The 16,802-nt window shown below is 37.2% G+C and overlaps 1 protein-coding gene across 20 annotated transcripts in view; it reads right to left on the bottom strand.

The window, feature by feature from the left end:
• NTRK2 (neurotrophic receptor tyrosine kinase 2) overlaps nt 1-16,802 on the bottom strand; it is a 544,938-nt gene that overhangs the window by 486,422 nt on the left and 41,714 nt on the right. For all 20 annotated transcript variants that reach the window (XM_034967489.3, XM_055091983.2, XM_055091981.2 and 17 more), the window contains 3 exons: nt 15,848-16,002; nt 2,945-3,081; nt 2,298-2,430 (listed from right to left, as the gene is read on the bottom strand). In XM_034967489.3, the coding sequence (XP_034823380.1) occupies nt 2,298-2,430; nt 2,945-3,081; nt 15,848-16,002 (425 nt within the window). The remainder of the gene's footprint in view (nt 1-2,297; nt 2,431-2,944; nt 3,082-15,847; nt 16,003-16,802) is intronic.

The raw sequence follows: 16,802 nt of genomic DNA, 5'->3' as shown, positions 1-16,802 counted from the left end.
TGGCCCTTCCCTCTCAGGCACTGCTTCTTGACTGTATGTGTTCATCAAACAAGAGGAGAAAAAAATCTAAGGTATTGTAGCCAGGGAACAGACAAACCCTCTGAGTGGGGTCTCTGCACTGGTTATCTTGGTTGTTAATATTTTTAGTTTGTTTGTTTTTGTTTTTTTAGACAGAGTCTCACTCTGTCACCCAGGCTGGAGTGCAGTGGCGCGATCACAGCTTACTGCAACCTCTGCCTCCCAGGTTCAAGCGATTCTCATGCCTCAGCCTTCCGAGTAGCTTGGATTACAGGCGCCTGCCATCGTGACCGGCTAATATTAGTATTTCTAGTAGAGACGGGGTTTCATCATGTTGCCCAGGCTGGTCTTGAACTCCTGATCTCAAGTGATCCACCCGCCTCGGCCTCCCAAAGTGCTGGGATTACAGGCGTGAGCCACCACACCCAACCAGTTGTTAATATTATTTATAATTTATTGCTTCTGCTCTTTGTCTAAACTATGACAGATAAGGTCAATTTTTCAGAGCCTAGTGACCATACAGATATTAACCTGAAACTGAGAAAAAAACTCAAGTTTGGATATTTTTAATAGAAAGCAGGTAATCTGATATTACCCCCTTACTTGTATTCAGGTAAATCCTCCCACAGTACTACCTAGGAAGAAGCAAAGCCGATAAAAGGACCCAATTCACTTTCATAATTTACGGAAAGATTTCCAGTTACCAGTGACATTCCTCTCAACTGAGCACCTGTGCAGCTGAACTCTGCACATGTATGTTGTGACTATGTCCCTCACTCTGAGAAATGTGATATTACTAAATTTAAATGGGCAAAGTTTAATTGTTTGCTTTACCAAATATCTCTCACAGGCCTCCTTAAAATAGTCTTTGGAAAACAAAAGTTTTTAATATGTGACTTCATCTATAAAAATTCAATTAAAATATAATTTGGGGAGACCCTATATATATATTATACATATGCATATATATATACATAATATATATAATATATATTATATACATATATATATATTACACAAAATAAGGTCCATGCATGTGTAGATACACACACTTGTAGACCTGTGCTATAAACCAACCACTACAAGGACCACAGTGGGGCAGGGGCCACACTTACCTTCCTCCCACCAGCCCAGGTCCCCACACCCAGGGCCCATCATTCCTTCCACCATGCTCAAATGAATTTTGGGTTAGGTGCTGATTTAAGGACATACAGTTGAAAGTGCTTGCATATGTTTGGAGATAACATTGACTTCAGGCTTCTGAGTGGGTCAAAATGATGAGAAATTATGAGTTTAGTACCCACTGGGCATAGTGATTGTACTAACAGTGATAAAGGATTACAGCTGATGATTTCAATCATTCACTCCAGCAATCACACACTGAATGTGTGCTATGAGTGAGTGTTAACCAGCATATTGATACCAGCTATGGCCATGGGTCTACACGTGTGTAAGTCAGACACACACTTACACACATGCATGTTCATGTTTTTCTCATCCAAATTCTAATCCAAATAGAGTAAAACCTCATTAATTTATACCGTGCCAGCTCAGAATTTACAATGACGTGAAGTGTCTATATAGTTTTTACTGAATATACGCCTTCATGCTAAAAGCCATAATTTGGAATATCAAAATGTATATTGTATTAGTTACAATACTGAAAAACAATGTACTTATGTTTAATTAAAAAGAGGGATATCTTTGAACTTAGATTCAATGTATACAGAAATTTAAAACAATAATAATAAAAGTTTTCTACAGGTGATAATAATTTTCAGTAATTTAAGTAGGACTAATCCTACCTTCTCACAGAAACTTGATAACAAAAGAATGAGGTTTTATTTTATCAACAGTACAATTAGGCATTTGTAACAGCTAGTAAATACTTTAGGTATCATAACTTTAAAGCATCATATTGCTTTTATAGAGGAAGAAAGTTTTAGAAACTGATTTACGAAAATTTAAGCTAAAACATTAACCAGAGGGAGCAACCAGCCCAAAATATATTCTATCAGAAAAAAGACAGAGGAAGGCACAAAATGACAAGCTCAAAATCGAAAAAGAAGCTTAAAAGAAAAATCATGCATGATCAAGAGTTATTAAGCAGAAATTGAACAAGTAAAAGAGGCTGATAATGTTTCTTAACTGAGTATGCACAAAACACTGCATATACTTTTTTAAACAAATTTAAGCAGCACCCAGAGTGCCCCAGCAACAAACGTAGGTACGTCCATGATCATTTGCTATTAAAAACACATGCCAGTCTGATTACGTACAATGCACAGTGAGGTTGACAGAATCTTGATCTTCTCCTACAAGATTTTCCGCCACACAAGAGATCTGCTTCCCACTGTCATCGGATGAAATGTTAGTTATCCTTAAGGAGCCCTGTGTGTGGCTTGTTTCATTCTACAAATGAATTAACAGACAAAAATAACCTCGATTAGGATTGATCCCAAAGTGACAAGATTTGGGGTTTCTTCCCCTAACTAGAGAAAATACGTATATATAGCATTAGAAAAGCTTCTCTGCCTGAACTGGGCTCAGGCGAAGAAGTAAATCAGAAGTTATTCTATTTCTCTAGGTTTCAATTGCTAAGTGCATGAGGTTGACTTGATCCCTGAATTCCCTCCAAGGGAGAAGACCACAGGGAAAGTCACTTGCTTTGTTCAGGATGATACAAAGAGCTCACTAGGAATATAAAGACTCCTCGCTCTCTTAGGTATGCATAACTAAAATGCAAGCCTGCATTAGTCTTTGTTAATTAAGAATAAGTAGAAAGCGAATGTACATCAAAAACTCTTTGTAAATTTCTATATGTAGCCTTATAAAATATCAAATGATCATCACTAGGTTTAATACATTCTCGCATTCTGAAACACTCTTGTCTCTCTATTAAGACACAGCCAAACACAAGCCTTACCATATGTTTGGAAACCAGATTACCAACATCCCAATACATGTTAGGAACCGGATCGCCTGCCACACTACAGGATAATGTGATAGACTTTCCTTCCTCCACAGTGAGGTTAGGTGCGGCCAGATTTGCAGATGGCAAACCTATGGAACAAGAAAAGTAAACAGAGGCATATGCAAATAGTTAAATGCAGTATCAAAATAAAAGCAATAAATTGAAAACTGTTTATGCTTTAAACATCAATCTTTAATTGCTTTTTGAGACTGATTTATGTTGATCTGAAAAAGTGCTACTTTGATCAGCTTCATAGATCTAACATAAACCAAAAAAAGCTATAATTAGATTTCAAAATAAATTATGCACATTTCTTAGAGCATTATTGCCGAATAACCTTTTATTTCAAGAACACTAGTATAAAGAACTGTCTTCCACCTCTTTTCCTGTTCTACAGTTACTAATCCAGTTTTTGCACATAAACAGAGATTGTACATAAGGACTGACATTGTGTCTTTTATTTCCTCCTGTCTCCTACCCCCCATTTTTTACTAATGCTCAAGAACACAAAAGGGTGAGATGCACCTATTTTGTTTTTGCAAAAATCTGTTTTTTGCCTTAAGTAACTCTCACAAATCTAACCCTTTACCAGACACAGATTTTGAAAGACTCATTCTATTGAAGAAAATGTAGTTTCAAAGCATTTTTCAAAGACAGGCAGTTTGAACTATTGCAGTGTTAGAAAGTTTCAAAGTTATATAAATCATAGTTAAATATTATAGGTAAAATTGCTATCTTATTTGGAATATAATGAAAATGGGTTGGACTCATTTCAGTGAAAAGTTTTTTTTTATTGGAAAGACTCTGAGAATGTATTTATCAGATGAAACTTTGAACCTCATAAACATTTTTAATAGTCCAGCAAAGCATCATTTTTATACTTTTATATTTCAAAAGCTATGTGTAATTTTAGGGATGCTGCTATCACTTCATGAAATTATCACACCAACTGAGTGTGGACACTGCTTTAAACTGCATAAGAATCATGGTAATTTTTACACTTAGGCATGTCTTAGAGGGTATAACAATATGTCAGGACCTGCTAGTGGAGCCCGTCCCTCTCTTGGTGTCAGGAACTCTGCTTGGGACTATAGTCACCCGACAGCTATGTCTTGCAGAACTATGATACATCATCAACTCAGATCAGAACCTGGAGGTCAAAGAAGGCGATTCATTTTCAACAGCCGTTAAATTGCAATTAACCCACCCACCTGGCAATATCTGACCCTTCGTCTTCACATTATTATGGATAAACCTTTCTCTTATCATGTATTCTTACCAGCAAAGCCATCTTTATTAGTGAAATCAGACTGGAATAAGATTTGTACAGTCTATATCTCATGGTTATCCCACCACTGGGAGAGGGTTCCCCAATAAGATCTGGCTTTCAGGGGCTAGTGGGACCCCCTTCCAAATTCTTCCTTCCCATAAGCATCCAATAGAGACCAATGTTACATCTTTCATGGGGTTTCAAAAAAAAAAAAAGCCCCTAATAGCCAGAGTTATATAGGGCAATGAAATATATAACAATGATTAACAGAGAGTGTAATACAAGCCCCACACCCTAAACCTGGCACATACTAACTTTGTGGCCTTAGATGAGTCTGTTGTTTTTCTCAATGTGTTTTCTTCACAACTTCTATGACAATTAAGCTGTTCAGTTTATTACAGAGCATGTCAAGGCAAAATAGAAGAAATGGGCTTACTTAGTGAAAAATCTCCTTGAAGTCAATGGCATAATCTGGGTGACTTTTAAAAATATGTATATACTTAATTTTGTTTTTCAAAAATCAAATATTTAGTCACAAGAGTTGATAATTCTATAAAACTTACGAAAAAGATTCAAGCTACTATGTGTGAAAAACAGTAGTCCCACCTTACCCATGTGGCACTATTTCGTGTTCCCTGAGGCACCCATTTCATCTCTTTTAACTTCTTCTTTTGGTATTGCTCTGCTCATCACTAAGTATCATTCTTTATTGCTACTTGTTGGTTTTCCTGTTTCAGCAGTATCTATTGACCTCCCACTGTGGAAGATGAAATATAGGCTCGCTTACACACAGAATGCCAGCCCTCCCCATGGCCCCCACCACATTCAACATACTCTGTCTCCACATTTTTTCATGTGCTGTAATTGTCTCAATGGAGACATAAAGATTATTATGAGTATGTGGCCGGGTGCAGTGGCTCACGCCTGTAATCCCAGCACTTTGGGAGGCCGAGGTGGGTGGATCACGAGGTCAGGAGATGGAGACCAGCCTAAACAACATAGTGAAACCCCATCTCTACTAAAAAATACAAAAAATTAGCCGTGCGTGGTGGCGGGTGCCTGTAATCCCAGCTACTTGGGAGGCTGAGGCAGGAGAATTGCTTGAACCCGGGAGGCGGAGCTTGCAGTGAGCCAAGCTCGCACCATTGCACTTCAGCCTGGGCAACAGTGCAAGACTCCATCTCAAAAAAAAAAAAAGATTATTATGAGTATTATGAGTATGCAAGCCTTACTAACACCAGAACCATCTAATATGCAATACTTACTTTATTTCATCCAATTTAAAATGGTATTAATTACAGGTTGCAACACCGTTATATGTACCACTATGAAAGGAAAAAAATGTGCCAATATAACTATAACACATGCTTTCTTACCACTTAGAACTATTGTTTGGAGGTTGGACCTTATAGATAGTCCATTTAATTCTCTAACCCTTTCCTATTTTCCAACTTTTCATTTATTTGCTCTATTTGCAAAGAGTTTTTTTAGATTAACCTTTAAAGCCCCCTTTTAAGGTTGTTCATTCCTCTGTCATATTTTTTATTCCCAAGGCCCTTCTTTTGTTCCTGAGTGTTCTTTTTTTATAGCACCCTCTTCTTGTTCCATGGATGCAATATCTCTTACGATTTCTATCATATATTTATAATCATTTCTTGAATTTTTCTTTTCTCTATATCAGCTTTGTTTTTCGCATTTTTTTCCTCTTTCTCTCTTTGGTGCTTTTGTGTTTATCTTTCAATTATAAGCTTTCCTCAATTATGTCTGGCTGTTCATACATCTTTAAGAATGGGGTACTAGAAACATCGCACAAATTTATGAATTGTCAGCTTCATTGTAGGACAATATTATTGGCCTATTTACTAGGTACCACCTGATGTCAGGATCATGAAATCATTTTGAGGAAGGGGGTGGTCAAATTATTCAAATAATGCTCTTACAACTTCCTGCTTGGAGGAGAAAGAGGTCTGGAAATATTAATATTCAGTATGTAAATCCATCATATTCTCTATGGTTCCCATGGCCTCACTCTATCTGTAGTTTCTCAGAACCTTTGTTTTATCCACTTTAGATAATTAAGCCTCCGGTTTTCTGCTGAGGCAGGAGAGGTGCAGTCACCTGGGCTTAGCCGACTTTCAACCAATACAGTGTTTGGTGTTACCTGTACTCTCACACTCTAAGCATTGTAGTAGTTCTGCCATATAAACCAAGTTTCCCCTTGGCTTTCTCCATTGTCAACTTGGTAACCAGTATTCTCACCCTTTAAGTCAGTTACTACTCAACCATCTGCTTTTTCAGCTTGCAAGTGTTTGTGCTTTGTTGACTCTCCCTCTCCCTTTTTTTTTTTTTTTTTTTTTTTTTTTTGAGATAGTCTTGCTCTGTCAACCAGGCTGGAGTGCAGTGGCACAATCTCTGCTCACTGCAACCTCTGCCTCCTGAGTTCAAGTGATTCTTGTGCCTCAGCCTCCTGGGTAGCTGGGATAATGGGCACACACCACCACGCCTGACTAATTTTTTGTATTTTTGGTAGAGATGCGGTTTCGCCACATTGCCCAGGCTGGTCTCAAACTCCTGAGCTCAGGCACTCGACCCGCCTCAGCCTCCCAAAGTGCTAGGATTATAGGTATGAGCCACCGTGCCCAGCCGACTCTTCCACTTTCTATATTTATAGATTTATCTGCTGACTCTGGGGTGACCATCAGAGTCAAGGCCCGTCATGGTGCTTGTTCTCAAGGTATGACCCCCTCCATAGCCAGACCCCACTGATGAAGCCTAAAGACACCCACCTTGGCATTTCAAGTACAAACCCATGGGATGAATTTCCTACCTTTATAAATGTATCTAATAGTTTGGAAATTCTGAGGAGAGAAAGGTTAAAATAAAGAGATTCTCAGTAGGAAATGTTAAGTCATAATGTTAATTTTTCCTATAAAATCTAATGTGGGTTTTTTTTCAAACTTAAGCTTACATAATTAACAGCTGTAAAAGCATTTAATTATAGTGATACTAATATTATCATTTATTGGGCATTCACTGAACCAGATATTCTTGCCTAGTACCTTGTTTTATCTCATCCTTAGAACCAATCTTGAAGATAAGTATTTTGCCCTCATTTAATTAATGAAGTATATGAGTTTTGGAAAAGTCAAATACATTATTCAACATTGTCCGAGTACATATAGACCTAGAATTTGAACTCAAAGGTCAGGGTCTTCACCACTACCTCCCGAGCTGTACATATCCATTTCATCATGGACCATAAATACCACTGATAAAGTGGTATTTATGATTCCTTGATAAAGGAATTATTTCATTTAAAAATAATTACATGTCTATTCTGTAGAAGAGTGAGTCTCCTTTATTTATAGAGAAATTGTATCACCCTGTCATCGCAGTTTCCAAAGGAATCTGAGCAAAATCGGCCAAGTCTTGATCTTTTAAATGTAAAGTCTTCCACAAATAAGTAAGCATCTGACTCACGTTAATTCTACAGCGTTAATATGCTGGCCAAAGATTCAATAATGGAAAAAACAATCTGTACTTGAAATATCACTTGAGGTTTAATTAGCACAATAAAAATGAATTGGGAAGCATGAATAGCCAAGGCGGGATCAACCATTTGCCAGGCACTACTTCTTGGCTTAACAAGATTTGAAATCGGCACAAGTACACAGCAAAGCCCAGCAACGTTTCCAAGAGCTGCTAGCTCTACTGTAAAAGGATCCTGACTCTAAGCCCTACAGCTGTCTTCCTTTGCACTCTGGGGAACCTCGTTGGAGATCGGAGATGACCAGCTTCCCAGGCAGACAGATACCTCTGTGTAAATGTCTCTTGATCTGGATTCCTTCAGGAAGGATGTACTGGCCTGTAGACCTCAGCAGAAAATCATCAACCAGGCAGTGAAAATGTTGACTTTCTTTACACCAAAGCTTCCCAAAGCTTTTCTTTACACCAAAGCTTACACACAAAGTTGTGTGTAAGAATATTCATACACACAACTCTATTGTGTGTATGAATCACCAGGGTATCTTGTTAAAGATGTAGCTTCTTTTCCAATATGTCTGAGTTGGGGCTTAAGAATTTGCATTTCTAGCAAACTCTCTGTTCCACAGAACACACTTGGAAGGACAGGGATTTAGACCATAAGTGTCGGGCAATTGTTCAAAGGGCTTTTGTTCCTACAACTATTATTCTTAAATCTGATATGGACCTGAGTTGTCCATCAAATTTTCCCCAAAGTGTGTCTTATAGAACTCTAATTTATTGAGATTCTAGAGGGAAAAAAATCCAAGATTACAAAAAAAAAAGGAAGAAGAAAGAAGAAGAAGAGGAAGAAGAGGAGGAAGAAGAGGAAGGGGAAGAGGAAGAAGGAGAAGGAGAAGGAGGCTCTGTAAGAAGCTCTGGATGTTCACAATGCACATTAGAAAATTAAAAGTTCTGAGAACTCCTGCTATAAAGAAATCCATTTGAATTCCATTGATCTTACATTCCCCAAGCAGATTTGAGTACATAATCAGTTCTTTGATTGTAATGTTTGTTGTGGCTTTATTTTCATTTCAAGCAATTTGACAAAATATAAGATATACATATATTTAAATTCAGATGTAAAATACATTTAAATCTAACTATTCTTGTTGATGATAGTAATAGCTATTATTTATTGGGTACTTAGTATGTGCTAGACTCTGTTTTAAATATTTTCCGTTTATCACCTTATCAGTCATCCTAAATATCCTAGAAAGTAGGTGCCATTAATATTTCTATTTCCAGATGAAGAAGTTAAGGCTATCAAGTATTATGACTAAATAGCTAGTCAGTGGGGTTGGCCCTGGCCCACATCTGTCTGTCCAGGGCCTTAACCAGAGCATTCTGGCTGCCTCCTTTGCTGGGATCTTCCTTGTCTCTGCTTCCACCTATTAGTGCATACTTCTTGAGAGTTGACCAAATTGACTAGGTGCTTCAATCACTCATTCAAAGTGTGTAGGCCCTCACTTTCTCTTAAGGAAAAACAAATCTCTAGTCATTTTGGATTAACCCAGTTTGGCAACAAATAAGATGGGTTAAGGTTGGGTTTTACTAACATTTTTTAGTAATCACCAGTAGGTCTTGCTTGTGTTTGTTTTCAGCTTGCTTCAGTGATCCTGAGCTCTGTTCATTTCATGTTGGGTCATCATTCCACATGTATAAAAGTATTCAAGTAAATTATAATGTTGTCTGTTCTCTGCCTTCTCTCCTCTCACTTCTATTTGTGCACACATAACAGAACTTAAAACAAATAAACACTTGACCTATCTCTTAATTCTCTCTCAACAGAATACTAAAACCCTATAACCTTCCCCTCTACCCTTCTATCTCCTTGTCATATCTTCCAAGTTCTTTGCCTCCTGAACAGCTATATTCCACAACCAGGAATGAAGCCAAAATGAGCCTGACCTATTTAGAAGTGATTGCTTTATACCTGGTAGGAAAAATGACAGAAAGTTAGCAAAATGACTTTGCAAGCTCAAATTTGAAACTGCACTTCTAAACACATGTGAGCCATGTCACAATAGTGACAGGTACTACATAACTTCTAAACACAAAAATTTAAACAGCAGTTGACAGATGAGAAAAAAACAACTTCATTTGACATTCTAAGAAGATAAAGAAAAACAACGATCCACTGTGTGGTTTGCTTGATTTAGGAGATAAAACCTGATCTCTAAGAAAATTAAACCAAAGCAGTACACTAAAATAGCCTTTGTGTGTGGTTTTCAGGGAAGAAAGCCAATCCAACTAAGTTGCTGAGAAAATAATGTTTCATATCACTCTAACTTCCACATAGAGCATTAATATAGCATATTCTTTTAATCTGGGAGTGTTAACAAAGTAGAATTACTACCAGTCTATTTTCTTGGTTCAACACGAACAAAAGAAGGAGTATGTACAAATATGCTACACAGACATATGTGCTACAAACTGTGGTTGAAACCAAAAGTAATTCTTAAAAATAAATCATTAAATTCAATTTATCTCAAGGAACCCGGCCTCTCCTCCTGGGCACCTGTGAACTGACCTTCACTATCATAAATAGTATTTTGTCGATGTGCCTTTAAAAGCTTCTACATTAAAAGTTGGAAGGTTGGAAAAGTGGAAAACTGAAATTGTCCTAATAAATAGGAAGGAAATCAAAGGCAAGTCTGATTTCAATCCATGGGACCATTAAGGATGGTTTATATAGTAACTGCACAGTTCTTCAACCAACAAGTGAATTGCCACCTTATATTCACTGTGGGACTATTATTCTGTGTGGTAACTAGTTACTAGTAAAATAGGTGCAGGGATTCTTTTGATATGACCCAGAGGAATACTGCCTTTCTTAAATGTATTTGCCATCAACTTAAGACAGAGCATTTCATGTACTATTAACACTTGCTGAAGAAGCTCTCAGATAAGATTTAAATAATAATGATAGTATTTTTTAAAATTAAAATATAACATCCACTTCTCCTTAATAATCCCATTATGCCAGGGGAGGTGACTGAAAGGTTTCTACTGCAAGACTAACTGCTGAAAATCATCTAAGTGTGCAGGAATTGAGCAGAAATTAAAAAGAAAATACTACATGAGATAAATAATTTCATTAGAAACACTTGAAGAAGTAGCAGGGAGATTTTTTATACGAGATGATAATCAGCACAGCCTGGCCAAATCAGCTTTCTTCACCAGCACTTACATGATTCTGTTTCAGTCTTCAGAACCACTGCTCATAGCACCTCTTTATTCCAATTAATGTGGAAATGTTATATGAAAATGTTCTCTTGCCTTGCAATTAACAAAGTTTTTCTAAGGTTTAGAAGGGCCGTTTGAAGAAATGAACCACCACTTGTTTTACAGCATGAATAAATTTACAGTAATTCACAGCAGGAGGGGACTGTTAGAAAAATATTGTGAGGCATTTTGACTGCACTATTAACGAGAATGATGCAGTTCAACTTCCCAGCTCCATCTATCATGCTCGATTAATCTCTAAGGATATAAAGAAAAAAGAAGAAATGAGACTCTCTCAAAAATGCCATCAAGATAAAAATTTCAAAAATAATGAAAAAATACTAAACTATAGAATAATTTGGCTAAAATAATGTATGTAAGTTATTTTTAATTAACTGAAACGTTCACACCATTATATTAAAAACCTGGTCCAATATGAACATTAATATGATATGGTTCATGCATTTGTTAATTCAGCAAACCTTCATCAAATGCCTGTTATGATCAAGGAGTACAGCAGGCACCATGGAATATGCATATTTGCATATAAAATGTAGAGAACTTGTTCTCCATATAATATCTCTATGATGAAATACTAACAAGGGAAACTTTTAAAGAAAATTCATCTTACAAACAAATAAAATCTCAGCAGCTCTTCTTTTTCATTGAAATAAAAATAGTACCAATTGCAAACTAAATACAATGGCCACAGTAGTTGGCAAATTGTTGGTTTACAAAGATGACACACACAAGACCATGGTCTTCACTGATTCAGAGTTAGCTAAAAAGTTTTACCCCCCCAAAAAAGTGTGGAAATAAGATGAACTTCAAATCTGTGACATAAACACAACAGATGTGTTTTTAAAGTATATGTAAAAGAAAAAGCCAGCTGACCATAAATTCATTTTTTTCAAACAAGACTTGAAGACTTATCTAACTTGAAGATATTGGCGTGTTATTATCTGGTTTCTTCAACACAGAATTCCAGAGAATTTAAATCCAACATTCTAGTGTCATTTTCTGTCTAGATTATAACTTCTCCTGAAAGAACCAAAGTTGGGAAACCATCAAAAGAAAATTAATACATGACTAAGCCCCAAAGTGAAGGCTCCCTTTCTTATCCCAGATATCCAGAAGTGATACTCAATATTTTTCTTAAAACCCAGAACAAAGTTGGAAAGTGAGAAGGCACATCGCTGATGGAGAAGAAACTATAAAGAACTCCTGAGCGAGAGAAAGCAGAAGAGGATTAATGAAAAGCAGCACAGCCCCAAGTGGACACATAACCATGTGCTTCACAAAATAGTGAGGCTTTCAAAGGACCGAAAAGTAGAGGCAGGATTGCAGGAGTCCCTGCTGATGTAGCAAACCCCGGTATGGAGAAGGGCATTTCAGTCACAAAAAAAATGACTCACAAGAGATTGTGGAAATTGATCATCAGTGGTTGAAAGGAAAAAAAATCAGCAGCTGGAGAAACAGCTGAAAAGCTAAGTAATGAGTAAACCAATTCTCCCATAATGCGGTACACAAGGACAAGCAGATGGAAACTACTAAGGAAAGGGTGGCCAGCATGGGTGGAGCCAAAAGTGTAAATATCTATCCAATGTCAATTCCTGAATGAAAGAATAAATGGAAAGAATACATTGAGCAAATCAATAAGAAAATTTTTCCAGAACTGAAGACATGAACCCACACATTGAAAAGGTATCCCTCACAATAAGCAGAATTAAAAAAAAAAAAACCCACATCTAGTTACGTTGTGGTGAAATTTAAGAATAACATGGATAAGGAGTAAATTCTCAAAACTTCTAGAGGGGAAAAAATATAAAAAGCACAGTTTACCTAGAAAGAGCAAGCAACAGACTGACCTCAGACTTCTCATCAGCAACACTCAATACAAAAAGAATATGGTGCAATATCTTCAAAGTTCTGAGTTTTTGAGCCTATAAATTTTTACTCAGCAAATTCCACTGAGAAGAAAAAATACAGGCCAATTTCCCACCACCCAAGAACTTGATTTTATTTTTTTAATTTCTATGAAAGAAGTATTAGAAGATACACTCCAGCAAAAAGAACAATCACACCAAAAGAACACAGTAAGACACAAAAGTCTATGACATACAAAGAAATATGACATCTTCAAAAAAGCCAGGTAACAATACAAAAATAAAATCCCAGATGATAACAAACTGAGAGCTGGGAGGAGAAGTAAAGGGAAGCAAAAATATTTTTTCTGCCTTATTGGTGGTTATCTCTATGCAGAAAATACATATTTAAATTTGTGCAGAAAATATTTCAGTATTATAGACTTTTTAAAAAAGAGAATATTTATCACTTTCAAACAATTAAGAAAAAACAAAGAACAATGAAAGTAAAGAAACAGAAAAACTCTACAGAAAAATAGACAAAGGATATAAACAGGAAATTTACTGAAGCATAAACACAGTCCAATAAACATATAAGATACTCAATAGTAACCAGGAAAATGCAAACTCAAAAGCCATGACAGCAGTTTTTAGAAAGACAAACACTAACAAGTTTACTAATATCAAGGTATACCTTGTTAGGGTGGGCATAAATAGATACAGCCATTTTTTCATGTGCAAACCACATAAACCAACAATTCTGCTTCTTTCTGTGTATTCTAGAAAAACCTTTGCACTTGTACATATGTGTAAAAAGCATGAATAAGGATGCTTGCTGAAACATTTTTGCAGTATTGAAAAAATGGAAAATAAGCAAAATGCTCGTCAATATGGAACACTTAATTAATTAAGACACATTGTATCATGAATTTCACGTAATGGTTAAAAAGAATATGACAGATCTATGACTACTGACCTGAAATGGTTAGGAGAAATGGTTAGGCAAGAAAAAGACAAACATCATATGTGTAATGTAGGAAATTACTTTTGCAACAAGACATATCAATATAATACATGCAATTATAAAAAGTAAAACACTTGAAAGAGAATAAAAATTAAAAGGGAAAGAACAAAACAGTTAAGAACACAAAAATGATAGGAAAAATAAGTCTGTCGATTCACTTGCCACACTCTTCTGTAATGTTGCTTTTTGAAAAGCATCCTTGACATTGAAATGAATTGTGAATGTTACCGTGAATGTAACCATTCAGTCCTAATCGATCAATTGAGCCCATGCCCTCATTACAGTAGATTCAAAACCTCACTCTTAGACACACAATTCATTGACTAATTTGTAGAAAACAGAAATAAAAAATGACTGAAAACTGACAAACTGTTTAGGAAAAATGAGGACCAGTTCACTCCCTACACGTCCCCTATCCCCATCACAATGGCCGAGCAATAACACGTAAGGCGGGGTGCATTCCCGGAATGCTGCCAAGACAACACAACCAAAAATTAAAATGGAAAAAAATGAAATTGGTTTCAGGCAAGGACAAAGCAGACGTCTGTTAAGAGGCAGTTTGTGAAATCAGAGCAAGAGTCAGATGCTTTCTCTCTTTTCCTCTCAGTGGTTGCTGAACCAATGTGGCCACAACTGCCATGGGGATTTGGGAGCTGGCCAAAAGGCCAGGTGACTCAACATTGAATTTCTTGTCCCTCTAGGCAATTTCTCTCAGCAGTACAAATTTGCACCAGAACAGAGAACAGTTACCCTCTTATCAATCAGGAAAAGACACATATTAAAAGTTTTTTTATTTTTTAAGTGTTAGCTAGCAAAGAAAACTGACAGAGGTTGGCAAGAGAATAAAGCCTTATTCCCCCATTATGAAACCAAAGGACTCTATTTGTGACAGAAAAATCTGTGGGAAGGGTCAGGGCCGTCTTCTAAGGTCATTCAGGGTAAGAAACAGACTCATATCTTTATTTTTATCGCATTCCTACAAAGCGTGTGCAGCAGCTCCATTTTTCTTAAATAAAAAATAGACCTCGAATAATAGGGTCTTCCGAAAACAAAGAATCGGTTGTTTGTGATTAATACACAGATTCCTTGTGCACAAGAACCAGGTGCTACATGGCTTTCTGCTGTGTCACCAGCCACTAGGCCAGAAGATCAAACATAATTGTTTGTGAACTTGTTAACTGGTTGACTAACCGATTCAAATGTCAATGGGGGAGTAACATGCATGTGTGGGTATTGTAGAGGTACATCACTGAAGACTAGTAAAATCCTAGCAGAACACTTTGCTATTCCTCCCTTATAACTCACTAGCACTCACATGAGCTCTGATTTTGCCATTCGGTGCCCTTTTAAATGTTGGAGATGAAAACGCTGGGAAGAGGAATAGGGGATGACGGTAAAGTAGGAGATCTTAAATCCAGACATGGGGAGAAGCACGTGGCATGGCAGACTTGGGGCACCCCATCAAGAGACACAGACCTCTGGCAGTAAGACAAGTTTAAGGGAATGTGCTGGATTGAATTGGATTTGCTTGTGCTGCCAGGACACTTTCATCACCCTGAGATCCTTGGCCTGGGTGCCATCCAAGGGTATATGTGGCCAGAGAAGTGCCACACTTTTAGCAGATAGTTTTTGCACAGATGGATGGGTGGATAAACGGATGGATGGATAGATGGAAAAACAAATACGAACAAATAAGCAAATGAACAAACAAACAAAAAGAATAAGCAGTGTACTTTTTCTCTATGCACTTTACAGCCATCCACTCTGAATTAATATTCTACTTGCAAAGATTACTCCACACTGCACATAAATGTTGTCTGAGTCACTGGAGGCATCAACAGAATACTATATACAATCCAGGTAGTGGTAATTTTCCCAGACTACCGCACCAAGGCAATGAGAATAATTAATAGCAACTAGAACACATTGATTTAAAAATAAATTACCACAATTGGGTATCTGCAGGTTTGCCAGGGGAATATTCTTGCTGCTTTCATTCAGGCAGTACAAATCCTGAGTGTCTGGACTGGATTTAGCCTCTTGGAGAGTCTTGATCCACATAATGTCACAGGAGCATGTAAATGGATTGCCCACCAGGATCCTACAGGGAACAAAAATGACAACAGATCAAGTTCCTTTTTCCATTTTAGCTACATTAGTGCTTGTAAAATACTACAACATTATGAATTCTTTCTAGCCAGCAATGCTTGGAAGTCATACCACTTTCATAGCATGACAGTACTTATTATTCCTTCATTTATCTGATACTTACGGAGCATCTCCTATATGCAGACAGCACTGGAGAATGATAGAAGACCTTACAGAATAACAGGGGAAACAAGATAGAGACAGAAATAGCCAAAATATAGGATAGAAAAGAACATCTCATAACATGGGGAAAATAAGGTGCCATGACAAATTTATCATGGTTATTATAGAGTTATTAAAAGGATGCCAACAAGAAGTTTTCAGGAATGCTAACATACTTATTTCTGACCAGGCTAAAGGCTCAAGTGTTACCACTTTCTAAGCTCAAACTTCAGCAGGGGGCAGAACAATTTCATCTCAATTTAAAATGAGACTGTAAGTACAAAGCTAAGACTAAATTGTGAATGCCAGAAGGCTGGCACCCCTAGCTTTCTGCATTATACAATCACAGTCAGTTTCATTGATTCAAGATAGCTGGAGTAAAGGTGAGAGAGAGAACCTGAAAGGAAGCTGTAGACCTCCTTCACACACACACACACACACACACACACACAGAGCAAGCTATTCTGAGGGCAAGGCAACTGAGCTGCAGATTGAGCTGTGTTAGACCACTGTGGGTGGAAAGCCACCGCCATTCAGACCTCAGCCATGCTGCCTGGACTCCTGTGGCCTGCAATGGGTAAAAGAGGAAGT

Source organism: Pan paniscus, chromosome 11 (assembly GCF_029289425.2).
Source record: "Pan paniscus chromosome 11, NHGRI_mPanPan1-v2.0_pri, whole genome shotgun sequence".
NCBI lineage: Eukaryota > Metazoa > Chordata > Mammalia > Primates > Hominidae > Pan > Pan paniscus.
This window is presented reverse-complemented; position numbering and strand designations above follow the sequence as displayed.